The sequence below is a fragment of the Perognathus longimembris genome, chromosome 7 (assembly GCF_023159225.1).
Source record: "Perognathus longimembris pacificus isolate PPM17 chromosome 7, ASM2315922v1, whole genome shotgun sequence".
Taxonomy (NCBI): Eukaryota; Metazoa; Chordata; class Mammalia; order Rodentia; family Heteromyidae; genus Perognathus; species Perognathus longimembris.
Window position 1 is genome coordinate 25,760,407 of NC_063167.1, and position 27,234 is coordinate 25,787,640.

At 54.8% G+C, this 27,234-nt stretch overlaps 2 protein-coding genes across 2 annotated transcripts; both read right to left on the reverse strand.

Moving 5' to 3' along the window:
• Positions 1 to 22,013, reverse strand: LOC125354967 (bone morphogenetic protein 8A). The gene is made up of 7 exons (XM_048350976.1): positions 21,683 to 22,013; positions 9,484 to 9,673; positions 8,960 to 9,108; positions 2,768 to 2,962; positions 2,280 to 2,359; positions 1,675 to 1,785; positions 1 to 150 (listed from the first exon to the last, which is right to left on the reverse strand). Exons 1-7 carry the CDS (start codon positions 22,011 to 22,013, stop codon positions 1 to 3), a joined length of 1,206 nt encoding a protein of 401 aa, XP_048206933.1.
• On the reverse strand, positions 3,069 to 7,708 carry LOC125354401 (succinyl-CoA:3-ketoacid coenzyme A transferase 2, mitochondrial-like). The gene is made up of 3 exons (XM_048349986.1): positions 6,158 to 7,708; positions 5,658 to 5,668; positions 3,069 to 3,249 (listed from the first exon to the last, which is right to left on the reverse strand). The coding sequence occupies exons 1-3, from the start codon at positions 7,706 to 7,708 to the stop codon at positions 3,069 to 3,071; spliced, it is 1,743 nt and encodes a 580-aa protein (XP_048205943.1).
• Positions 22,014 to 27,234: the final 5,221 nt, after the last annotated feature.

Here is a 27,234-nt window from a genome sequence, read left to right on the forward strand (position 1 = left end):
TCAGTGGCAGCCACAGGCCTTGACCACCATGTTGCGGTGCTTGCGTAGGATGACATTGTTGCTGCTGTCATAGTAGAGCACGGAGGTGGCACTCAGCTTGGTGGGCGCACAGCATGCCTTGGGGACCGTGTCTGGCTTCATCAGGTGCACCTGGCCAGGGAAGGGACACATGCAGAGGCCATGAGCCCAGTGGTCTCCCCGGGGACCCACCCACCCTGAGCAGCCCCGGCTCCTGCCTCTGTCTGCTTGCCCCAGCCTGTCTCAGGTCTCAATGCCCTGGCCGCACCTCGGGTCATTTCCCCCCCTGCAGCCAATGCAGGTTCCACAGTGCAGATGCGCCTGCCACCGGCCTCAGGTTGAGCTGGGAGGCCTGGTACGGCTTTCCAGGCCCAGCACCCTGCCCATCCTCTCCCACACCTGTGCCCCCTCCTGCACAGACAGGGACCATGCTGCTGCTCCGCCACACCCCCTGCCCAGGGCACCTCGGCAGCAGTGCCGCCGTCGCGTCCTTATGGGGTCTCTATCCTCCTTCTCAACCTCTGAACAGCACCTTCATCCTCCAAGGGACTCAGCTACCACTGGAGCCTCCTGGACTCCCCTCCTTCCCTCCTCCTTCCCTCTACTAAACCCTGAGCCAGGAGAGGATACGCAGCCTCCCCCTGTCCCTTCTCTTAGGCCTCAGCCCCCTTCACACCCCACCAATCCCTCCTTGCCTCCTGTCCTGCCACAGCGTCCTACCCGGCCTCCCTGCCTCCTCCACTCTCCACCCCAGGACTCCGCCCTGCCACACAGGTGTCTAGAGAGGAGCTTTGCCATGATGCTGCTGCGCTAACCCCCAACAGCTTCTCAGTAACCTGGGAATCAATTCCGCCCTCCTTACAGGGAGCCCAGCCCCAGGGAGCCAGCCCTGCCTGCCCCACCTCATGTCCTGCCCTCCCCTGCTGACCTGGACCCTCCAGGACCCCCTTCCTGTCTTGGGGCCTCTGCACTGCTGCTCACCCCTGCGGCTCCCGCAGAGCAGAGGCCTCGCAGCCTCCCTGTTGGTCTTAGGGCATCTTCATCGCTGGCTTGCCAGGTGCTCCCCACAGCTCCCCACAGCCCAGCGACTGTCAGCTCATGAGCGCTCACTTTCCTGGCCACCATGCGGGCCTGCGCAGAGGCAGTACGGGGCAGAGGGGGAGCTCTGGAAGGGGCGGCACTGGTCCCCAGGGGCCTCCCCACCTGGGGCATCAGGGCAGGGCCGCCCTATGGCCATCCTGGGTACTTCTCCCTGACCTCAGCAGCTGGCACGCAGCGAGGGCCCTGCCATTGTGAAACAGGTCCAGCACACAGGGTAGGAAGGCCTGGCCAGTGTAGCGAGGGTGTGCACTTAAGAGATCACACAGGTGCCCTGCAGAGCACTGGCTACCAAGCATGTGAGCACAGGGCCGTGCCCCTGTGGGTGTGCACCCCATACACGGTCACCACGGCCCACAGGGGAAGTGCAGTGCACGGGACAGGGTGTGCACGTGTCTGCGTGGTTGGCCAGGTGCATCTGCAGAGTAGGCCGTGGGCTACATGGCAAGTCCGGTGGAAAAAGTGCCTCCTGGCAGCTGCTCCCCCCACCATCCTGGCAGAGAGGCCTCATCCTCAACCCCCAGGCCGGGGTCCCGCCCACAGGGCTGCGGTACTGACCAGGGACTGCAGGATGGCGTGGTTGGTGGCGTTCATACAGGAGTCCAGCGGGAAGGAGCACTCGCCCTCACAGTAATAGGCTGAGTAGCCCTGGGGAGCGATGACCCAGTCCTGGGGGATGGGAGAGGTGAGTCCTGTCCACATGGGCCCTTCGCACCCCCCTCCCTCGGCCTGATGCAGGACGCCTGGGGCTGCCCCACACTCCCTGAGCCCCAGCGCCCCACTCTGGCTCCTCCCGGGCAGCCTCCACCCCAGGACCTGAGTCCACCCAGAGACCCCAGCAGGCAGGCCTGGGCCAGAGCTGTGTCCCTGTCACACCCCCTCCCTGGAGCTAATGCTCCAGGCTCTGCCTACTCTGCCTCAGTTTCCCCATAGCCAAGTTGGCAGTTTAGTTGGCTGGGGGCTGAGGTCATCTCTGCTTCCAACTATTTTTAAAAAATGACTTTCACACGGTGAAAGCAGCCTATTCTCAGTAGAAAAGTTGGGAAACCCAGAAGAAAAATCTTCAGAAGAGACCTTCAGATGCACACCCCTCCCCAGGGCCTGGGGTGGGGGGGGGGAGGAAGGGGGGGAATGTCCCAGGTCGGAGGGGAGGCAGGGATTACCAGCCAGCCGAGGTCCTGGAAGCTGACATACAGCTCGTGCCGACGGCAAACCTGCCGCCCGTGGGAGCCGTGACGGTCATCTGTGGGGACAGACGGCGCAGGTCAGCTCTGGGGCTCCTGCGCTGTGCAGTTGCCATGGAGTGGGGCGTGTTTGTTCAATCAAGGAGGGAGAGGACACTCCTCCACTGGCTGTCACAACCCATCCCTGGGCCCCTGCCTGGGCTGTGACCCCGCTGAGCAACCTCCTTGGCCCCGGCCGCTCCACGGGCCCTGTGTTCAGCGCCTGTCCCTTGCCTTGCGGATTGTGGGCTCCAGGCCCTCCACGCCATGCCACACTGGACACTCAGCCATCCCATGGCTTCGCTCCCTCCTGCCTGTAGTCACCCGCCCGCCAGGCCCATCTGTGGGTCCAGGGGCTCCGTCTAGACCAGCAGCAGGGCTCCTCCCTGGGAAGAAGGCTCCAGCCCAGCCCCAGCCCCTGCCCTCACCAAAGATCCCTGGGAGTTTGTTGGGGTGCGGCAGCTCATTGGGCTTTTTGGGTTGCCTCCTCTTCAGGGGTCTTGCTGCCCTCGGGGCCCGGGCAGGACTGGAGCTGGCCCTGAAGAAGGTGACCATGAACGGCTGTCGGGAGCGTGGAGCCCGTTGCCCCAGCAGACCGGCCACGCCAGGATCCACGCTGTGCCCTGAGACAGAGGAGAGGGGGTCACTCATGGGCGGCGGACCTGCCAGGGATCGGCAGAGGCCTCTGCTCCTCAGCAGCAGCTGTGGGCTGGGGGCCTGTGGGGATCCCTACACGTCAGGGTCCTCATCTGGAGCAGGAATCCCAAGTGAGGCCACAGCCCCCTGGCCGCTGTTGGAGGCAGCAGCAGAACAGAGGCCTCGGGGAATGCGGCCATCACTGCTAGGAACACGGATGTGTGTGAAGCTCTGGGCCGCCTCAGCGTTTGTCCCACTGTTACCTGGGTTGGTCCTTAGGGCAACCACAGCAGAGTCACCAGTGATGCGCGGAGTCCACTGCAGCGATGCTCAGAAGCAGGGACCCTCCTCACGAGGAGGACCTGAGGTCCCGTCACTGTCCTGTAACTGTGTGATTTATGATACCAACAGCTCAGGGCAGCCTCTTCTAGGACACAGACTGGACTTGCTCTGCCCAGCATGGCATTCTCCAGGTACAAAACATACAAACAAAAAATCCAGCTCTGCCGGTACAGTACGGTGGCTCACGCCCATAATCCTAGCTACTCAAGAGGCTGAGATCTGAGGATCATGGTTTGAAGCCAGCCCGGAAGGAAAGTCTGAGACTCTTATTTCCAAGAAACTGCTCAGAAAAAGCCAGAAGTGACACTGTGGCTCAAGTGGCAGTTTGCTAACCTTGAACAAGGATGGTGCCCAGGCCTTGAGTTCAATCCCCAGGACCAGCAAAAACAAAACCAAACAAAAATCCTAAAAACAAGCAGCACCTTCATTCAGTACATTGTACCTTCATGTGACAAGTGCCAACACACAAGTATACACCACATATCTAAACACACGTACATTGACGTGTGCATTAGACATTCAGGTGGCTGACCAGGTTTTCTGCTACACACTACGTATCAAGAACACTACCTACCCTACCCACAGTCCACTTAAAGGTCAGCTCCTTGGAGGTTAGGCCTCAAACCAGGTATTCACTAGCCAATTGATAGAACAACCCATCAATCCAGAGACCAAGCTTATACCTGTGCCATCAGCTGCCCCACAACAAATGCACTGGGCCCTCCAGGCTCCACTTCAGGAATGTGCCAGAGAACATGGGGAACTTAAGTTCCCATTTCACAGAAGTATGAACTAAGGCCCAGAGTGTTCAAGGGCTCAAAGCAACAATTGCAAAGCCAAGATGTTTGTATCCTGCCCAGATGACAGAGGCCTGGCTGGGGTAGGGGCAAGAAGGCAAGAGGACAGACTATGGTTTTCCTTCTTTCAGTGTTCTGCATCTGGCAGGCCTGGGGAAGCTGAGCCCAGAGCTCCCCCATCCCTACAGCTCTGTTCATCCTAGGGCAGGCCCTTCCCTCCATCTGGCAGAAGGGCCCGATGGGCCTGGTGGTGGGGCCAGCTGGTCCTTCCTACAGCCCCAGCTTCACTCCAGCCTTCAGGTGGACACATCTGCTGCCAATGGACCATGTCTAAGTTTTTCCTTTGTACTCTTCTAGCAGATCTCCCCCTCTCCCCACATTAAGACACCCTCTTCCCCAGCTCTCCTTGCCAATTCTGAAGACTTCTTCTTGTTGGGGATTCATCTTGGCCTTAAGGGGGGAAGGGCAATGAGCGAGACACCGCCCTTCCCCCAGCCCTGGGGAAGTGTGGAAGTGAGCCACACCTATCTCCTTCTGGGTCCAGAACCAGAAGGGATAGCTTTGAGACCATCCCCCACCTTGCGCCAGCGAGCATGTGTGCTCCCTTTTCACAGGCTTTGCCCAGAGGGTGGTACTATGGGAAGTGACCTTAGCCCATGAGGGAGGTCCTTGGAAGCTGCTCTTGGATGGACAAGTTCGCCAGCCTATCGCCAGCTCATGCGCAATCCTGTCATCATCATTATATGACTGTAAGCCCCTCCCAATTAAATCAGATTGCTCTCCGAAGTGTCTCCGAGATCCATCGGCGCCTGGCTTCCTTGGTGGGTAAGGAGGGAGGAAAAGGGGATCTTGTTCGGCCTCCTGCACTTCAGGCTTGCCCGTGTCCCTTCGCTCCACCTTGGCCGCCCGTGGGTCGGGTGCCCAGGGGAGAGGGTGAAAAGGGGAGCACTGATAAGGGAGTAAGCTTAGCATCCCCGCACCAGGGGAGGTAAATCTAGCCCAGCACTTCTGACCCACAAGGCTGACCAGGTGCCTCAGAAGGCCTAAACTTTGGGCTGTGCACTTAGTGATCTTCCATCCACCCCATCTGCTATGGTCCCTGTCACTGCCCTGCACCCATGCGGTCCCTTCCTGTCTCTCCATTGGGACTTGGCCATTCCTTGGGATGAGAGTTGCTGGAATCTCCTCTGAGCAGCATTCCCATGGCACTGAGGTCTGGAGCTGCACACAGCAAGTGCGCCCTGCACCACGCACACGGAGCTACAAATTTTGCTTTCACTTTAGCCGTGAGACAAATTCAGGAGGCCCACACACCCCAGAGCCCCTGTTGAGTTAGGAGGGAACATTCCATGCAAGGCCTCTGGGGCTGTGGAAGAGATGGATGTCAGTGTGGTGTGGACTGAGCGGGTCATGTCATGCAGGCCTTGGGTTGTTTCTAAGACTCGCCCTATGGTAAGCTGAAGCCTTTGGAAGCAGATTATTTATGGAGGGGTCTTCTGGACGGAATTCAAACAGCACTGTCTCCTTGGGGCTCTGCAGTTACCAGGTCTTGCCCTATGGAGGGAGGAGTAAGCTGGAGGGCATGATTCAGGAAAACCAAATTAGGAAAAAATGTGAGCCTAGAAGAGAAGTTGGGGGGCTGAAGGGGAGACCTTTCTTGTTTTTTATAGCAGCAGCAAATGCGACCTAAAGTGATTTCTGCCTCGCCACTTCCCTCCATGGCAGGGTTCAGTTATGAGGGAAGCACTGAGGGCAAAGGGACTGGGCACCCTCTACAGTGCACGTGATTATGACAAACTGCAGAGTGGGGGAAGCAAGCATGGCAGGGGCTCTGCAGCACCCAGGACACAGGATCTGAGCTTAGTTTCCTTCTACTTTTAATCAAACACATGTGACTCCTGACGGATCACAGCCTGCCTAGTGGCAGAAGCCTGGAGTAGCCAGCAGCAAGTCCAGGTGTCCCAACATCCTCCCCAGGTGATCTCAGCAGAGGAAGTCCCAAAATCCACACCAGGCTCAGGGCTTCCACCCTCAGATTGACACCTGCTGCATGGGCCGGAGTTTCGGGGACACAATAAAGTCGCAGGCTGTGCACTTCTTGAGCTCTTCCATGGAACAGCCTTCCCAGAGCTCCTTCAGGACCAGCCCTTTGCTGTTGCACACGTCGAACACAGCCTTCTCAGTGATGATGCGGTTCACACAGTTCTTCCCAGTCAGCGGCATGGTGCATTTCTCCAGAATTTTGGGCTTTTTATCCTTCGAGCAGTGCTCCATGGTGACCACAACTCTGGTCTTGTCACCACTGGACACCAAGTCCATGGCACCACCCATCCCTTTCACCTTCTTCCCCGGGATCATCCAGTTGGCCAGGTCCCCATATTTGGAAACCTGCATGGCGCCCAGCATGGTCAGCTGCAGGTGGCCCCCTCGAATCATGGCAAAGGACTCATCGCTGCCGAAGAAACTGCCCCCAGGGAGCACGGTGACTGTCTGCTTGCCTGCATTGATGATGTCCGGGTCCACCTCCTCCTTTAACGGGAATGGGCCCAAGCCCAGCAGCCCGTTCTCACTGTGCAGAAACACTGAGATGTCGGGGCTGATGAAGTTGCTGGCCAGCACCGGAATCCCGATGCCCAGGTTGGCATACATGCCATCCTCGAATTCCAGAGCTGCGCGCTTGATGATCCGGGTCCTGACGTCATCTCCCTTTTTGGTTTTGGCATCACCTTTCTCACTTCGTGTGATTAAACGCTCGATTCTCTTCTCAAACTTCGGCCCCTTTATCACGCGATCTACATAAATGTTGGGAACATGGATATCTTCTTTGGGAAAACTGCCCACATCCACGATCTCTTCCACCTCCACCACGGCGATATCAGCGGCTTTGCACATGGGCAAGTTGAAGTTCTGGGCGCTCCCCCTGAAGATCACATTGCCAGAACGGTCAGCCTTCCAGGCCTTTACAAGGGCAAAGTCGGCACCAATGGCACTCTCCAGGAGGCAGTGCCGGCCATTGAATTCCCGTACCTCGCGGGGCTTGCTCAGTTTGATTCGGTGGCCATCTTTACCATAGAGGATGGGCGCACCCCCTTCTTGCACCAATGTCCCATAGCCGGTGGGCGTGTAAAAGGCGGGCACGCCCACCGCAGCGGCGCGGATCCGCTCGGCCAGAGTGCCCTGCGGGGTCATCTCCAGCTCCAGCTCACCAGCCAGGTACATCTTCTCGCAGAGCGCGTTTTCCCCCAGGTAGGAGCAGACCACGCGCTTGACCTGCTTGGAGGCCAGCAGGAGCCCCAGGCCGAAGTCGTCCACGCCCACGTTGCTGCTGACCACCTTGAGGTTCTTCACGCGCGTCTTGAGCAGCGCCCCGATCAGGTTCTCGGGGATCCCGCACAGCCCGAAGCCCCCGAGCATGATGGTCGCCCCGTCCTTGATGTCCTTCACCGCCTCCACCGGGTCGGTGTAGATCTGGACGAGGGAGCGACGGCTGGTGGAGAAGGAGCGAGGGCAGCCCCGGGACAGCGCCGGTCCCCAGAGGCCGGCCGGGGCGCGCCGCCCGAGGGCCGCCGACGCCAGGAGCCGCAGCGCCGCCATGGTCCGTCCGTGCGCAGCCTGGGCGGTGGGGACAGGCCGGGGAGAGGCCGCGTGCCGCCCGGTGCCCCCGTGAGAGCGCCCGGGCCTCGCCGCGTCACAGAGCAGGGAGGGGGCCGCGTCCTCACCGGCCGCCGCCCACCGCGAGCCGGGCCGGTGGGGACCCACGCCCCCACCTGCTGGAGCCCGCTGGAGCTCCTGGACGCGGACCGGCGACCCAAAGGCTCCACTTCTAATTTGCACGTATCCTAGACTGAGGCCAGCCTTAGACCACGGTCCCGACCCACACCATCCGGAGTGTGGGCATCAGACACCAAGGGCCACACTTTTTATTAGCTGACAGAGGCTCTAACGTGTTGCCTGGGCTGGCCTTGAGTCCCGAAACTCCTGGTTCGGATTCACAGGGTTCTTTTTGAAATCTGAGTCATCCCATTGCTCCAAATGCCCTGCCCAGGTCAGAGGGACCCTAACCCAAAGAGTGACTTCTGCTGCTGCCTTGTCACCTCTCCCTCCCTCCCTCCCTCCGCTCCTCCGTGTGGCCTCTTGGGGGACCACAGGCCCGTTTTGTGCCCACCTTGGCCTTTCTATCCTCCCTGCCTGGTGTAAAAAAGATGCCACCCATGGGCCTGGCAATGTGGCTTAGTGGTACAGTGTTTGCCTCATATACATGAAGCCCTGGGCTGGATTCCTCAGTACCATATAAACAGAAAATGCTGGAAGCAGCACTGTGGCTCAAGTGGTAGAGTGCCAGCCTTGAGCAAAAGGAGGTAAGGGACAGTGCCCAGGCCCCGAGTTCAAGCCCCAGGACTGGCAAATAAAAAAGCTACTGAAACACCTGTGTGTGAATGAGTGAACTGCATGCTGACGAGAGGGAAAGTTGGGCCTAGGTAGGGCAGTAACTACTGCCTGGGTCCCTGAGTCAGGGCACCTCGGAGCCAGGATCCTAACCCAGGGCCCTGGCATTCAGAGCCTGAAGGTGCAGCCCCTCCCCCTACAGTTGTCCAGAGCAGAACCTCCCAGTACCCAGGCTGCTGCACAGGGACAGGCGCCATTACCTGGGAAAGGCCACAGGGACTGGCCCCAGTGCGCTGCAGTCCTGGATCAGGACTTCCTATGAGGACCTCACTCTACCCAAGGAGTACCAAGGAGTCCTCACAGGGCTCAAAGCCAAGAGAGGCCGCTCTGCCCGCAGCCTCTGCAGAAACCACCTCCCCGGAGTCCTGGGGCAGCTCCCAGCCAAGCCCTGAGCCTCACCATCCTCGGCTTCCACACAGAGGCGGAGTCCCAGGTCCTTGTTGCGGTTCAGCAACCAGCGGTCACTGGCTGCCGTGATGTCCAGCACCAGCCAGCCCTCATCCCCAGCGCGGAGCGTCTGAAGATCCAAAAAGAACAAGTCAGACTCCCTGTGGACACGAAAGAACAATTAACCAAGCATCCAGGGTTGGCACCAAGCCTCTGTGCGTCTGGTTCTCCTGGGGGTCTGTTCCTGGGACCTCACCCTGCCCTGGTTTGACTAGGCCCTCTGGCATCATGAAAACCCTTGTACAGATGAGGAAACTGAGGCTCAGTGACCCATCCAAGTCCCTGAGCCAGAATGAGAGGTGAGGACATCTGGCTAAGTATCTTGCCCATTTCTCCATTCTGAGGCTGTTATCCAGTAAACTTCCCCTCCTCACATCCTCCCCACCCCCAAATACCATGGCTGGGGCAAGACACACTGGCAGACCCTGACCCTGAGCCCCTGAGGAAGGACAGCTGCTTGGGCAAAGAGGGGGTACCTGTTGAGGTGCTCCTGGACCACCTCGAACACGCTGACATGGAGGGTTGTGTTGAGCAGGTGGGTGCTGGGCACCTTATAAATCCGGAACTCAGCAGCTGTGACCGCCTCCCCAGCAGGAATCTGGGTCAGGTCGAAGTGGAACTCCTTCCAGTGGGGTTCCTGGGGGCCCAGGCCTCGGTCTCGCTCCACTGAAAGACAAAGCGGGAGCCAGGCAGTCACTAGCTGCCCACATGGCTTGGGTCCAAGTAGGGTCCCAGGCAGCCTGGCAGGGACCAGCTTCCTCCTCTACAAGCTGGCTTGTTCCAGGCTCTACTCGGGTATAGACAGCACTCCATGAAGTCCTGTAGTGAGAACTCCATGAATTCTCAACAGGCCCTGAGCCCCAAACCCCACTTGTGAGTCTCCTGGAGTCCTCTACTGGCCCAGGACCCACAGAAGAGACAACTGAAGGGGAGACAGATACCGGAGCCAAGGCAGAAAAGGACACAGTGTGTGTGTGTGGGGGGGGGGGAGACGCTTGGTGGGTGGCCCAGCATTTGATGCATTTCAAGGGGACAGAGGACACCCCAGAGCCTGACCTTGTGCCTAGACTGGGAGATGGGGAAGAGGGAGCTCAGCTCTGGCAGCTGAGCTGCCTACGGAGGCTGAGTGTAGATTTGCCTGTGTTTAGGGAGAAGGCAATCAGAGGATGGCTCAGCAGAGCAAGGCCATGGGTGGAGGAGCTGAGGATGGCAGGGAGAACCATGCCACAGAACCCAGAGCACCCGAGTTCCTTTCAGGGGTCAAGAGAAACAAGGAACGAGGTGAAAAAGAACAGGAACACCAGGTAAGGATGACAAGCTCCTGGAGAGGCCTTCAAGAGCCAGGGAAGTCACAGGGTGGAGGGGGTGACATCCCAATCTTGAGGGCTGAGAAGGCATCTTGCTGGCGGAGGAAGCACAGGGGTGCTCTGGAAAGAGGGGAGCTGGTGTGCATGGTGACTGAACCAAGAGCTGCCCACAGGCCTGTGCTATGGGGTGCGTGCATTTGGCTGGGCCTGCCTGCAGGGAGCCAGAATCCAGCACTGGGAGGGAGGCTGGGCCTTTGGCCAGTGTGGAACATGGTGATCCGAGAGGCCACATGAAGGTGAGGGTGAGGATGAAGGACAGGCATGGGGTGCGAGCCAAGATGGGGACCAGGCTGGGACAGGCCCAGCTGTCTGGGCAAAGGTCAAGGTTGTGGAATATACCCATGTTTGCCCAGCTGCACGGAAATGCCTAGGATGGTATATTTAGGGCAGTGTCACTTTAGCCTCCTGTCACTTTCAAACACCAACAATCTGTGTTTCCGGATGGCAGGGGTGGGAACCGCCCAACCCCAACACTGAGATTTTAGTTATAGTGTGGGTGTCTTTTAGAAACCATCTCTCACTACTGGCCTTAGCGACCACATGTCAGGCTTTAAAAAGCACCAAGCTGTGCAGCCAGGCGGATGTGGGGAGCACTTCCTGTTCTAGTGGTGGGGACAGGGTCCAGGGATGGACACATGCACACAGCTGTTCTGGGAGGGACAGGGCACAGGCCTGCTGGGCAGGAGTAGGTGGGGGGACGCCATTCCCAGACCAGGGAGTAGGAGAAATGGAACATGCAGTGTCCCACCGCAGCTTGGGATGTTGTTCTTTGTTTTAGTTTTATTTTAAGATCAGATCAAGACTTTGAATGTTGTTTCAAAATAGATGTATTTATTCACTCATTTGTTCTTATATAACAGTGTTCCTAAGAACACTGCAGTAAAGAAAGACAGGTAAGATTTCTGCACTTGGGGCTTATAGAATAAAATCAAGAGATGTAGATAAAGCCAGGCACTAGTGGCTCATACCTATAATTCTAGCAACTCAGGATTCTGAGATCTGTGGATTGTATTTCAGTGCCAATGGTTTGATGCCAGTCCAGGCAGAAGTCCAAGAGACTGTTATCTCCAATAAAGTACTCAGAAAAAGCCAGGAGTGGTGCTGTGGCTAAAGTGGTACAGCACTAGTCCTGAACCCAAAGAGGCTCAGGGACAGTGCCCAGGCCCTGAGTTCAAGCCTCAGAACTGGCAAAAAAAAAAAAAGTTGATAAAATTCAGTGGTGAAAAAGCATGGGGAAGACAGAATAACATCAAAAATCAAATAAATGTGTGAAGCCCTAGGTCGGATCCTTAGCACCACAAAACAACAAATAAAATGCATTTTATCATAGGCAAATACAGAGAGGATCATGAATTCTAGGATGAAGGAGAGTGGTGGCTCTCAGTGTGGCTGGTATAAGTCTGGGAAAGGAACAGGTAAGATCAGATTGCTAATGTTGGGTAACATGAATTTTGTAATGCCTAGGACAATTTTGTAGAAATTTACCATTTTGCCCCAGAACCCCAAAGACGTTCTAGTAAAACCATGAAAAGACACGTAGAAGCAACCCATTAGACATCAGGAAGCTATGCCTGCTTCCACTGGCACCCCTAAATGTTTACTTTCCACAAAATCATAAAAGCTGCCTAAAATGTTCAGACAATGAACCAGCTTCTGTCTGGGGAAGCAGCAAATGGATTTACTTTCTTTCTGCCTTTATGTGGCTCCCAGAAAAATAAACAATCATGAATCACCCTGGGCAAACTTCTTAGTGTCTGACCAAACCACTGTGGAGCCCACGCTTCCACTGTGGGCAGGAGGCAGCCATGGTACTGTCCTCATTCTGTCTGTTCACATCTGGGGTCTGGGCCCACCACTCAGAGGCTAGACCTCCAGATGCCAAACTCTACATCCATCAGCTCAAAACCAGTAAAGCATTGCCCATATCTGTTTCCTAGACAAAATCAGACTCACCTGGATGACCTAAATCTGTCTTGCTTCTGACCAAAAGAGAGACTTTGAAAGCTATCTTCCTCCTCCTCCTCAGAGTGGCTGACAATCAGATGGGGTGTGTGTGTGTGTGTGTGTGTGTGTGTGTGTGTGTGTGTGTGTGTGTCCTGGGCCTTGAACTCAGAGCCTGAATGCTATCCTTGGCTGGTGCTCTACCACTTGAGCTACAGCTCCACATCCACCTTTTTGGTGGTTAATTGAAGATAAAAGAGTCTCACAGGGCTGGGGATATAGCCTAGTGGCAAGAGTGCCTGCCTCGGATACACGAGGCCCTAGGTTCGATTCCCCAGCACCACATATACAGAAAACGGCCAGAAGCGGCACTGTGGCTCAAGTGGCAGAGTGCTAGCCTTGAGCGGGAAGAAGCCAGGGATAGTGCTCAGGCCCTGAGTCCAAGGCCCAGGACTGGCAAAAAAATAAATAAATAAATAAATAAAAAATAATAATAATAAATAAAAAAAAGAGTCTCACAGGCTTTCCTCCCCAAGCTAGATTTGAACTGTGATCCTCAGACTTCAGCCACTAGTTCTTGGCTTAAATTGGATCTTCTGGGCTGTCTGACCTGTCTGGCCTCCCCTCAAATCCTTCCTGGCCCGCTCCAGAACTCTGACAGGAGCCTAAGCTCAGGCATGTGTTCCGAGCCCTTCTCAAGCTGGTCCAGTCTTGGGCCTGTCTGTGTTCTGTCTTGTGCTCTCTGCCTGTAGCTACCTTCCTCCTAGAGTCCCCTTTTTGAGGCGGTACTGTCCTACTTTGTTCCCTCTGCCTCATCCTCCCCTCCCCTACCCCCCAGTCCTGGGGCTTGAGCTCAGGGCCTGAGCACGGTCCCTAATGCTAATGCTCTACCACTTGAGCCATAGCACCACTTCTGGCTTTTTCTGAGTAGTTAATTGGAGATAATAGTCTCATGGACTTTTCTGGGCTGGCATTGAACCTCAATCCTCAGAGCTCAGCTTCCTGAGAGTAGCTAAGATTACAGGCATAAGCTGCTGGAGCCAGCTTCCCTCTTTCTTTTTTAAAGAGGATTTCCCCACTGTGCAGCTGAGCAGTCTCCTCATCTCCCTCCCACCTCTTACAGGCCAGGCGGTTGGTCTGCCCCTCTCCCCTGGGCCAGAGTCCCTGGCTTAGCTGGCCTATGATACTTTTATTTTCCAGTCCTGGGTCTGAACTAAGGGCCTGAGCACTGTCCCTGACCTACTTTTGCTCAAGGATAGCACTCTATCACTTGAGCCCCAGTGCCGCTTCTGGCTTTTTCTGCTTATGTGGTACTGAAGAATGGAACCCAAGGCTTCATGCAGGGTAGGCAAGTACTCTACCACTAAGCCACATTCCTAGCCTCTCTAATACACTCTTTAGAGAGAACATGTGTGGTGGATGGGCCGCTCTCAGCAGCCTGCTCATCAAGCCCCTGTGTTCCACAAGACAGCAGGGGCACCACCTGTCCTTCCTTGAGGCTGCCTGTCCCAAGACAGAGGCTCTGGGTCCAGCCTCATAGCCCCTTGGCCTGGGGCTGCTGGTCTGGGAGTAGCCCCCATATCACATCACAGCATCTCCATTGGACGCCACTGAGGTTCTTACATTGCTGTGGGACTTGCTGCCTCTCTCACCTGACCCCTGTGGGTGGGGACAGGCTCCTCAGGGACCTGGGAGGGGACAGGCTGAGCCTGTCTGGCTACTCTCACCAGTAACAAAGGCCAAGGGGCCCCAGTTCCATCAAAACAAGACTCTGATCTCCGGAGTCCCTGCTGGCTGGAGGAAGAGCTGAGGGCCTGGTGACTGGGCAGCGAGCATCCTGAAGGCCTTTCTCCCACAGAAGCCCACGCTGCGGGCAGGAGGCCCAGGTGCACTGTGAGGCATTTGCAGCCAGGCTCAGTACTGACTTTCCTCAAGAGCCCTTTCCTCAGTGACTCTGCACACATAATTATGGGTCCAGGCCTTAGATGGCTTCAGACTCTAAATTAAAAGGGAACACCCACCCAGGCCACCACATCAAACCTGCCAAGGCCCAAAATAGTCCCAAGGGATGTGAACAAGAAGGATGCGATTCCTCCTGTTGCAAAGTGGGCACGACTTGAACTGTGGGAATTTTCCAGATCGACACAGTCATGGTGACACATCTCTTGCCTATAGAGAGGGACTTCTGTGAGCAGATGGGCTTGGTGAATCTCCCCACCCCATCAGCAGGCAGGGTGTGGGCACATTCTTTGATCAAAACTGAGAAGGCTTTAGAGCAACACTGCAGAGCTGGGGAAACTGAGGCCCAGATGCTTTGTAAGTGACTGTGGAGGTCACATGATAGGTTCAGGTCCTGTAATGTGGACTTGGAGCTAATGTGAAATGAGTGGTCCTAGACTCCAGTAGTAGGTGATACTGGGATGGTGGGTACCTGTCAACAAGGGCCCATCAAGCTGGGTACTGGTGGCTCACACCTGTAATCCTAGTTACTCAGGAGGCTGAGATCTGATGATCATGATTCAAAGCCAGCCCAAGAAAGACTTTTATCTCCAATTAACCACCAGAAAGCCAGTAGTGGCATTGTGGCTCAAAGTGGTCCAACACTAGCCTTGAGCAAAAAAGCAACCAAGGGCTCCTTGAGTGCCTGTGGAAGACACCTTCCTCCGTGCAGGACCTTGTATGACTCAGAGTTCCATTGGACAGCTCGGGAGATGCTGTACCCACTGTGGGCCCTACAAAGATGGGGGGAACTTCTTCCCCACCTGACAGAGCCCAGTCTCTGTCACCAGGCTCTGGAACCCTTGGGCCTCCTGCTGCTCTTATCCTTCACCAGTTGTTGGGTTTGTAGTAGTTGTTTTTGAGCTGTTCATGGAGCTTGAACTCAGGGAATGGGTGCTATCTCAGCTTTTTTGCTCAAGGCGGGCACTCTACCACTCTAACCACAGGCCCACATCTGGCTTTTTTGGTGATTTAGTGGAGGTGATAGTCTCATGGACTTTCCTGCCTGGGGCTGGCTTCAAATCACCATCCATGTATCTCATTTGCCTGAGTAGCTAGGATTACAGGTGTAAGCCACCAATGCCTGGCTTCCTGTCCTTTGCCTTTGCATCTGCCCTGAGCTCTTGCAGGCAGAGGTTGGAACACATGGAGGGGTGGGGTGCTACAAGGAGTCAGACTGGGCTCCCGTTTTTAGGTTGTCCAATTTTCCAAGGAACAGGAGAAAGAAGGGCTGGATGTGCCACTAAATTAGACAGTCAGAGAGAACCTGGGATCCTAAGAGAGTGAGCCTGTCTGGATAGAGTTGGGCAGGGAACTGTCAGATTTATGAAAACACTTGTCTATACCCTTTTAAAAGGGGTGGAGTTTGTGTGTGTGTGTATCTGTGTGTGTGTGTGTGTGTGTGTGTGTGTGTGTGTGTGTGTGTGTGTGCTGGTTCTGAGGCTTGAATTCAGGGCCTGGATGTTGTCCCTGAGCTTCTTTGTGCTTAAGGCTAGCAGTCTACAACTTGAGTCACAGCACCCTGAGTAGTTTTTATTAGAGATGAGCGTCCTTCCCAGGCTGGATTTGAACCATGATCCCCAGATCTCAGCCTCCTGAGTAGCTAGGGTTACAGGCATGAACCACCAGTACCTGGCAGAGGTGGAGTTATTTTTTTTTTTATAGATTTTTTCCCAGAGCTGAGGACCAAACTCGGGGTCTTGCGCTTGCCAGGCAGGCGCTCTACCGCTGAGCTAAATCCCCAGCACCCAGAGGCAGAGTTCTTATAAGCAGAAGTGGTGGTGAAGATATTTGGGCAGTCAAAACAAGCAAAAGCCCAGAATTGGGACTGAGACAGGCAGATAAAGGGTAAGACCAACCTGTAGATCTACCCATACTTAAAGGAAAGTCTCAAGACCATCTTGAAAGACCCCCTCTACGCCCACCAAGTTCTGATAAGATTATGTCTACCTCATTTTATGATCAGCCAAATGGGTGCTACATCCTGATAACTTGGATGTTTGTCCAGTGAAACAATATCTCATGAAGGCCCATGCACAGAAGGTAAGAGCTATGTTATTCCATAATCTTTCAGGAAAGAAACTCGTGTTTATGCATTGCATATAATTAATATTATAACAACACATTATTGGAATCATCATGTACAGTCTAAAAACTTATGTAACTACCACCACCACTACCACCAGTCATTCTATTTTAATTTTTTGCTGGCCTGGGGCTTGAACTCAGGGCCTGGGCTCTGTCCCTAAGCCTCTCTGTGCTCAAGGCTAGCACTCTACCACTTGAGCTGCAGGGCTGCTTCTGCCTCTTTCCATTTATATGGTACTAAGTAATCGAACCAGGGCTTCATGCATGCTAGGCAAGCACTCTACCACTAATCCACATTTCCAATCCCCACTGATCACTCTAAACTGTCCATCACAAACAAAACCTCATCAGCCCAGTGCTAGTGGCTTATGCCTGTAATCCTAGCTACTCAAGAGACTGAGATCTGAGGATAATGGTTCAAAGCCAGCCCAGGAAGGAAAATCCAGGGACTCTTCTCTTGGATTAACCACCAGAAAACTGGAAGTGGAGCTGTGACTCAAAGTGGTAGAGAACTAGCCTTGCCTTAAAGAGCTCAGGGACAGTGCCTAGGCCCTGAGTTCAAGCCCACGACTGACAAAAAAAGAAAAGCAAAGAAAACCTCCTGTAGAAAGCCCCCTTCCCTCAAATCCTATCAGCCTTAAATTGTCCCAGACACTCCCTGGGGCCTTGGAGCACTCTTGCTCGGGCCAGATCCCAACTGTGGTGCGTATTCCCACTTTGCTTGTACTTTCACTTCACTGAACCTGGTTGCTTGCTCACTTCTTTCTTTGAGATGCCGGAAACCTGGAATCACAGCAAAGTGAGGCTACTACCTGGTAAAATGACATAATTCATCAGCTTCATGTATTTGTTTCTTTGTTTTGTTTTTTTCCAGTCCTGGGGCTTGGACTCAGGGCCTGAGCACTGTCCTTGGCTTCTTTATGCTCAAGGCTAGCACTCTGCCACTTGAGCCACAGTGCCACTTCTGGCCTTTCTATATATATATATATATATATATATGGTGCTGAGGAATTGAACCCAGGGCTTCATGTATACGAGGCAAGCACTCTTGCCACTAGGCCATATTCCCAGCCCATCAGCTCCATGTATTTGAGTTTCTACCTAGTTCCCACATTCAGCTAGCCACTGAGATCGTTTTTGTCCTACCCAAGCCTGGGCAGCAGCTTTACGTTTTTGCTTTAAATGTGTGGAAATGGAGGTTCCGAGACTTCAAGCACCCTGTCCAATACCGCACAGTTCTCAGTGCATTCAGGATTAAAATCCAGGTTTAACATGTCCAAAGACTGGGGGGGGGGGCGGGGCAGGAGGAGGCGGGCTAGGAACCCTGGTCCTGCTGGCCAGCCTGCTAAATGACTGCTTTCTATCACCACAGCTTGGTTTGGCCTGTGTTAAACTTTATATAAATGAAATCATAAAGGGTAGAATCTTGTGTCTAGTCTTTTAACATAAATTTTGAAATTCATCCAAGGTATTGTTGCTTCTATACTTTTGTTTTATAATTGGGTGTATTCCATTGCATATATAAATGATGATTTGCCCTTATTACTTTGTTCCTACTAGTAGGCATTTACATAGTTTCTAGTTTAGAGTTTATGAAAAAGGTTGCTCTGAACATTGTGTGTGTGTGTGTGTCTGTGTGTGTCTGTGTGTGTGTGTGTGAGAGAGAGAGAGAGAGAAGTGAGAGAGAGAGAGAGAGAGAGAGAGAGAGAGAGAGAGAGATCAGGAATCAAAACCAGCACCACAGAAAAAGCCAGAAGTGGTATTGTGGCTCAAGTGGATAGAGTGCTAGTCTTGAACAAAAAGAAGCCTTGGACAGTACTCAGGCCCTGAGTTCAAGCTCCAGGACTGGCCAAGAAAAGAAAAAGACTTGACACAAGATTCTGCCCTTTATGATTCCATTTATATAAAGTTTAACAGGCCAAACCAAGCTGTGGTGATAGCAGTCATATGGCAGGCTGGCCAGCAGGACTAGGGTTCCTAGCCACAGTCATATGGCAGGCTGACCAGCAGGACTAGGGTTTCTAGCCCTCCCCCGCTCCCATTCAGTTTTTATGTGCTCTGAGTTTTATGTAATGAGCATGAGAAACGTCTGTAAATCTCAAAACAGTAATGGCACAGTCAGAACAAGATCATCAGTGCGCAGCATGCATTCATATTCAGCCCAAGTCAGCAGCACTTGCTGCATCTGATGATGGGTCAGGCCCTGGGCTGTGGGGAGAGGGGCTGCTGGCTGTGTAGGGGACAAGCTCAGGATGTGGAGGTCAGGAGATGACCTGCTGCGTGGCCTTGAGAAAAACACCTACTCTGAGAAAGCATCAGCCTACAAGGTCTCAGGCCTGGGAATGTCAGAGCAAGAACCGGGCTAGAACTCCAGTCCCCACTCAGCCCACATCCTCCCAGACCCCAAAGCCTCAGCTCTGCACCATCCCTGTCCTCAGGCACTGAAGACATTAGTCAGATTCACCAAAGGGTCAGGACAAAGATGAAGATCCTGCCTTCACTTCTGCCTGCTAGCACTGTTGTTGCCTCAGTTTTAGTCTGGAGCAATTGCACTTGATTTTCCACTGATGAGGGAAAGGATGCAGGGAGCACATGCAATTAATCTTTCCTGCCTCCTCCCTCAGGAGGGCCAGGCAGGCCTAGATGCCCAGGTGATGGGACAGCATTGTGAGCAAGGGCCTCTGATGAGGAGCTAAGGGTCAGGGCTGGGAGGTGCCTCATTTTCCTGGCACCATCCATGTCACCTGAACAAGCAGGAACTGAAGGAAGGCCCAGGGGTGAGGATCAGAATGCAGGTGCTGTGCTCAGGACATCAGCTCAGCTCAGAGAGCACAGGGAGATGAGGGACAGGACCCATTTGCTCCACATGGTAACAGCCCCATCACTGTACCCTGACTGAGCGGGCCTGATGGTCTTTGGTCTGGGATGGATGGAAAGACAAGCCAGGCAGGACAAGTGGTTCTGACCATAGCCCTGGCTCCCAACACAGGCCCTGCAAACCATGCTTCCTAAGGCACCTGCTCCACATGGGCACAAGCCCTGGCAGGAGGTCTGGGGTGGACCTGTGGCTCCGGGCCCTCCAGGTGACCATCAACAGCCAGAGGCCTGGCTTCCCAGAGGCCAGATGAGGCCCACAGGAAACGTGCAGCTGAAGCTCACAGCTGTGAGAAGCAGGTATAGTCATGACCACAGGCACTCTACTGTTTAGACCCCATGCTGCTTCTGGGGCCCTGACCTTCAGGATTGGTATGAGTATAAATCCCCACACACAGCCTGGGTAATTACCAATTAAAACTACTCTGGCCAAGGGAGTTGTACCAGTGCAAAGTGTCCATCAGAATAAAGAGGGCCCTTCTGAAGGTGCCGCCCACAGCCGCTGCCACCCAACAAAGGCCTGCTTATTAATCCCACAGCGTCCGAGGCCCAGATCCCAATGGAACATGCAGAGCCAGTGTGGGAAGAAATGGGATTTGGAATCCACAGCCATGGATGTCACCCTGGATGCACTGTGTGACCTGGGCTGGCCATCTCCCACTCTGAGCCCTTGAAATGGAGCCAGCAAAACAGTTTCACACACTATTGCCAGGACTAGGTGAGGAATAGAAGCATGGAAGTTCAAATGATAGTTGTTCTTACAACTAGTACACAAACACCTTTCCTTTTGGTTGGTTTCTAGAAACCATTTCTAGGTTCCTATGTGCACAAAGCATGTTGGGTGTGGGGGGAGGGTCATGGGACAAGTCCTCACCAAGACCCAGCCATCCTGGGAAAGATCAAGGGTAGGAGGTAAAGGGAGAAGCCTGAGGACATTCTCAAGCAACTCCCTCCTCAGTTCTTGATTCTGAGGTCCCAGCTGGCTTGTCCTGAGGATGGAACTCCAGTCCCTGTCCCACATTTGGCCCCCTCTATTCTAGGTCCCCACTCTGCCTTCTAAGCAGGAGGGCAGCATCCAGATCCGGCTGGCTGCAGGCCTGGCTCTGGCCCTGGGCTCTCAGCGCTGGTTAACTGATGTCTCTGGCTGTGAGCTCCCTAACCTCAACCTGCCACCAGCTCTGGGTTGGGACAGCAAAGGCCTGGCTGTCCCCTCTCCCTGCCCTGTAGGAAACAAAGGGCTAAGGACCCACAAACCCTGCTGCTGTTGGGTCCCTTGAGTTCCTCTGCCTACATCCCCTAGGAAACTGTCCATCCCCAAAGCCTGGCCAGCCGGCAGAAATGTCACCACCTTGAGCACAGGGAGTAGACACAGAGACCCTGCGTGATTCAGGGTACCACTGCCTGTCTGGGCCTCCTTGTCCTCACCTGGGATCCTCGCCTGGGAGCTGGGGAGAGAGAGATGGCTGCTCCCAGGGATGCTGGAAGGATAAAAACCCTGCTCTGGGGAGAAGGGCTCCTGGCCATGACAAGGGCTCCTCCCTCTCCCTGCGAGGTCTCAGCCCCACTGCCTGGTCCCCAGACCCAGCCCAACCACATCCTGCCTGTCACTAGACAGACAGGAGCAGAAGTGCATGGGGACCTGTCCCACAGTAGGTAATCGTGGCTCTAGATGACAGTGTTGAGAAAATAGCACTGCGACCTCAGGAATAAATGGCTACTCAGTTTCTATAAGTTTCTCAGGGAGGAAGAACCAAGCTTTGTCTTGGAGGAAGAAGGTCCAGTCCTTCCATCTGGTAACTCAGAGGCGCAGATATGCACTTTAAGGCAGGCCAGCAGTACCCAGGTACAAGGTTTCCTGAAGAGAAAAGCCCACAGTCGCTGCCGCAGGGAGCTGTCTGTCCTTCCTTCCCCGGCCCTCCCCGACAGCGCCCCACCCACCCAGGGCTTCCTGCTGCGCAGGCAGAGCCTGCCGTGGACTCGGGGCCTGTGGGGCGGCTCTGGTCACTCTGATGATGTGACCACAGGTTTCCACGCTGACCTTTGCCCCTCTTCTCAGGCCTGCCCTTATCACGGTGTTTACTCATCTCTCCTCAGGACCCACTGTCTTCCTGGTGCCACCCCGGTGGGCCCGGACCTCACCAGACTTTCCCCCAGGTGTGTTTGGGGTCAGGTGGACCCCAAAGCCCAGGGAGCCCTGCGCCTGCCCCTCACACTTCCACCGCGGTCCCCACGCCCCTGTGGTGGTGCCCCTGCACCCAGACTCCCCGTCCTGGCCCGGGGCTGGCACCGCCCAAGGATGCGCCCTGTCGCGGCTACCCGAGGTCACGCGAGGCCGCCGTGGGCGCCCCGACGCCGGGGGCGGGCGCCCCGCCACCCCAGGTCCCCCCCCCGCCCCCGCCGCACTCACCCACGTTGACGAAGCTCATGACCAGGTCGGCGCGGCCCGGACGCCGCTCGGGGGTGCCGCCGTCGTCGTCGTCGTCGCCGGCCATGGCGTGGTAGAGGTCCAGCATGAAGAGAGGCGCGGACGCGGGCAGCCGCGCGGCGGCGGGCTGCGCGCGGGGCCGGGGCCGCCCGGGCAGCCCGAGCACCGCCAGGATCTCGCGCTGCATGTCGCGGCGCTCGCGCGCGCCCAGGGAACGCTGGGGACAGCCGTGCGGGGGTCGCGGGCCGGGGCCGCCGCCCAGCGCGCACAGAGCCAGGCCCAGGAGCCACAGGGGCCCCGGGCGCGCGGCCATGGCGGGCCGGCCGAGCGCTCAGCGGTCGCGCATCCGCTCCGCAGCCGGCCCAGAACCCAAGGCCGGCGGACGCCCCGACGGCGAGTGGGCGCTGGGCTCCGCGGCCTGGGGGACGGGACGGGCGCCTCCTCCCGCCTTAGCGGGGCCCCGCGGCGTGGTGTCGACGGGCGGTCGACACCACGAGGAGCAGGCACTACTTCAGGTTTGGGGGCTACCGGCTAATCCGTCTGTGGCCTCGGGGTCCGCCAGTCCTCCGGAGACCGAGAACCGCGCGGCTGTCAGGGGCAGCGGCCGAGCTCTGTGGGGATCCCGCGGCTCGGACCCGCGAGTGGCCGGTGCGTGGCCGTCCGGGCGGAGGGCGGCTCCGCCTCGGGCCCCGCCCCTTCCCGGAAGGACCAATTGGAGCGGGGGGCGTGGCTAACGCTCGGCCCCCCCCCACACCCCCGCCTGGTCTCCGGTGACAGGTAGTCGCCACCCCGAGCGGGATCTGCACGGTGGAGGGACTGACGTCCTCTAGAGCCGAGGAGGGGTCGGCAGCCCCAAGCTAGCGCCGTCAGGGGTGGCCTGGGTCCCCCATCCATCCACCGCAGGGCTGCGCAGGGCTCGGTTCCGAGGCCCCGGTGCCTCTCCTGTCCCTGGAAAGCGGGAGCCTGCGCTCCCGGGATGCTGTCCTCGGGCGCCCCGGCGGGGAGCTGAGTCCTGGTCCTGCCAGCCCGCAGCCTCGCCTGGCGCGCCGGTGTCCGCAAGGCCCCAGGCCATGCAGGTGTGTCTGGCGCTTTCAGCCACGCCCCGAGGGCAGGTTCCTCCGCCCGCGGCAGCCCGGTCCCCTCTGCGGTCCTCTGGCGCGTCCCGAGCCGGACGCCTGCTGCTCAGGCGAGTGCGCCCCGCTGCTCCCGCGGCGCCCTGTCTGCGGCTCCCGCGCGCTCGGGGGCAGCGCTGGTCCCGGACCCCTCCCGGTCCCCGCCGGTCTCCGCCGTGCGCCCTGTGGCGTTAGCTGAGTCCAGTCCTGGTGGAGGGAGCGATGCACTGGCAAGTACCAGTGCCTGTCTGATGCCCTTATCAGTTCTGAAATGCCACCCGTTGTTATTGAGTGCAACCGTGGGTGCTGGAGGGGCTGCCAAGAAACAGACCATAAAAGGCTTGCAGGGAACTCCACGAAGACCCCAGACACTCCGCAATGGTGTCTCACATGGAATCAAAATTAAACTTCCAAATTAGAGCATTGTGCCCACTAAAATCACATTTTGCTGTGACCACTTTAAAGTTTAAATATCCAATAAAGTTTTTTTTTTTTTTTTTTTTTTTTTTTTGTTTTTTGCCAGTCCTGGGCCTTGGACTCAGGGCCTGAGCACTGTCCCTGGCTTCTTTTTGCTCAAGGCTAGCACTCTGCCACTTGAGCCACAGCGCCACTTCTGGCCGTTTTCTGTGTATGTGGTGCTGGGGAATGGAACCCAGGGCCTTATGTATAGGAGGCAAGCTCTCTTGCCACTAGGCCATATCTCCAGCCCCCCAATAAAGTTTTCATGTAAACATTTTTGCTGGCACTTCAGAAGGCATATGCCTAGCCTACCTTTTTACTCAATGAGTAAATTTCCACACTGAGTGCAAGTTCCCTAGCCCCGGAACTTTAACTGAAGGATTCATATTAGCCATTGAGGTGCTCTAGATGAGACCAGAGCCAGAATGCTGATGGCAATGGCATCAGGGTCTGAAGCTGAGCCTCTGATGGTGCTGAGATGGAGGCCCAGAGAAAGCTGTTCCGCAGAGGCAGAGTCCACGGGGCTTGGTCACAGACAGGGGTACCAAGGGGTTGTGTGATTCTTATGACAACCCAGGAGACAGGAGGGAAAGCTGTTGTTTAGTGAGTGGAGTTTCATTTGGGAGACATAAGAGTTCTAGAGATATGTGAAGAGTTGTAGAGATAGGTGGTTGCACAGTGTGAAAATACTTAATGCCACTCACCTAAAATGACTATCATAGTAATAGTAAATCCTAAAATAGTAAATCCTAAAATGTAAATCCTAAATGTAAATCCATAGTAAATCCTAAAATGACTATCATAGTAATAGTATGACAGTAGTTTTCCATACAATAAAACATGGCCAACACTAACCATTCATACTCTAGTCATTCTCTAGATGGATTAAGCAGAGTACAGAAGCAGGTATAAGAGACGCTGTGGCTCAAGTGGTAGAGAGCTAGCCTTGAGCAGAAAGAAGCCAGGGGAAGTGCTCAGGCACTGAGTTCAAGCCCCAGGACTGGCAAAAAAAAAAAATTCCAGAAGCAGGTATAAAGGCCTCTGCGGACATCTTATCCTTCAAGGCTGTGCATATGGACACACCCTGGAGTGTTATGGGAAAGTACTTGTGAAGTAAAGGCCATGGGCTCTGTAGTCAGACAGGAGTTTGCATCAAAGCTCCACTCTACCTGACACGTTACTTCTCTCAGTCCGACTCCTCGTGTGTATGATGGGATGACAATCACATCTGCAGAGAGCTAGCCACAGGAACAGCATTGCCACTATCCCCCCTGCACCTTGGGACCCAGACAGAGCCCTGGTGTCTACCACAGGACCAGGCTCAGGATGCATCCCGCACAGGTGCTCATCTGATGAATAAGGCAGAGATTGGTCAAAGGAAAAGAGAGGCTGTCCTGAGGGTGGGCAGGTGGGGAACTACAGCTGGCATTAGAGTCCCAGAACCACACACACACACACACACACACACACACACACACACGAGGCCATGGCGGCTGGCTGTGGGACTCAAGTCAGGTGCCACACACCCCTGCCCCAGGTGGCTGCTGGGCAGCTCCCCACTGAGGACACAAACAGCAGCAACAGCACACTAGCACTCTGTGCTGGGAACTTCCTCTGTGGCCAGTGCTGGGTGTCCAGCTCACAGGGATGCAGTCACAACGAGCCTGGCTCAGGAAATGGCAGCGGTGGCCTGTCCATGTGCAGCGCAGTATGGACTGTGTGGAGTTTGTGTGTCTGTGGGGTTCCCAGGCTGGGCCCAGGTTCCATGCCCTTCTCCTACCTCCCCCAGGCTCCAGGACTGGCAGGCTGGAGGCCTGGGTTCTGGTCCAGGTCTACCCTTGATTAGCTCTACCCCGGGGGGAGGGGGTGGGCGGGAAGCCACTGTCACTCCATGGGCCTGTTTGCCTCATGGGAAAGTGAGAATTAGAGAGGCAAACTTCTTGATCAGCAGGGATCTCTCACTGTCACTGTCGGAGAGAGGCTCAGGGAAGTTCAGGAACACATAGGGCCTGTCTGAATCTCTGGCCTCTCTTTGCCCCCTGGTGGCCAAGAGCAGCCTAGCAACCAGGTGAGTGATGGCCACCGAAGACTTGAGTCTCAGAAGCTTGTAAACATGCTGTGATTACAACCAAGGATCCTACCCCATGGATTTCAGTGGCCATCTGCTAAATGGCAATGGTATGATATGATATGATAGGATAGGATAGGATATATGATATGATACGATATATGATATAGATATTATATCTTTAAGCTGTTGTGAGGGTGGGCAAAGATTAAATAGACCAAGTGCTTGAGGGGTAGGTACAGCCTAGTCAGTCTAAAGAAGGCAGAGCCTTGATTAGGATGGCAAGTCTGTCTTCAGTGAAAGAATGACTGCCCGGCTCAGGAGAGGCATTTGTTATTGGAAACCTCTGCCATTTACTTAAGCTGTAAATAAGACTATGATCCCTAGGATAAATGTTCCCTGCTGGGATCTTCCCTTCTTTATTTACTCTTTCCTTTCCTTTGTTAAAGACCCATGAACTTCCCACATTTTTCTGTCATCACAAACAATACTGACATGAAAGAACTCATGCAAGGAGCACCCAGGACTGATGATGGGGTGGGAGTATCAAAGGAATGGCGGTACCAGCACAATTGAAACTGGGACAATGAATACATTTAATTCATGATGGAGCTCTGTTCTAAACTCTTTAGTTCCACCTTGGATTAGAGGATTCCAAGGACTTCTCAGGGGTGCCTTGCCTTGCAGGCATCTGAGCAGTGTTAGAACCTTTAAGATGGGGAGGCTTCAGCCTCTGCCTGGATGGGCAGTGAGATGGTGTGACTCTGAGCATTGGTGACAGGGCCCTCTGTATTGCAGGAGAATTGTAGTTTTTTGTTTTCCAATGCTGGAGACCAGGGTTCCATGTAAGTGATCTACCACTGAGCAACACCCCTAGCCTAATCCTTAATTTACATCATTGCTACTGCTTCTAGTTTAGTATCTGCTGAGCTCTTATTTGGTTCATTTTTTTATATATGGTTAAGTCATTTGATAGTTTAGAGGTATGAAACATTAAAAACTACCAAAATGAAGCATGAATAATTTTTACATTTCTGTTTTGCTTTTACATTTCTTAATTTTTCCCCCCAATCCTGGGGCTTAGACTGGGGGCCTGAGCACTGTCCCTGGCTTCTTTTTTTGCTCAAGGCTAGCACTCTGACACTTGAGCCACAGCACCACTTCTGGCCTTTTCTATATATGTGGTGCTGAGGAATCGAACCCAGAGCTTCATGTATATGAGGCAAGCACTCTTGCTACTAGGCCATATACCCAGCCCCCTACATTTCTTAATTTTTTAAAATGATCCTACATATGAGTCTGCTCTCTGGAAGAGGAGGAGGAGCAGGAGGAGTAGAAGGAGGAAGGAAGGAAGGAAGGAAGGAAGGAAGGAAGGAAAGAAGGAAGGAAGGAAGGAAGGAAGGAAGGCAGCAACAATAAGGAGTAACAGTCCAGACTCTTACATGATGTACCAAAATCTGGACATTTGTTGATAAGGTACAAGAACCAGTACCTGTATTTGTGGAATTAAAAACAAAACAAAACTGTAGGGCTGGGAATGTGGCTTAGCGGTAGAGTGCTTGCCTAGCATGCATGAAGCCCTGGGTTCAGAAAAAGCTGGAAGTGGTATTGTGGCTCAAGTGGCAGAGTGCTAGCCTTGAGCAAAAAGAAGCCAAGGACAGTGCTTAGACCCTGAGTTCAAGCCCCAGGACTGGGGGAAAAAAAACAAAACCTTTGGCTAGGTGCCAGTGGCTCACGTCTATAATCCTAGCTAGACAGAAGGCTGAGACCTGAGGATCAAGGTTGAAGATAACCTAGGCAGGAAAGTCTATGACTCCAATTAACCACCAAAGAAAAGAAAAAGCTGGAAGTGGACCTGTGGATCAAGTGATAGAACACTAGCTTTGAGGGGGAAA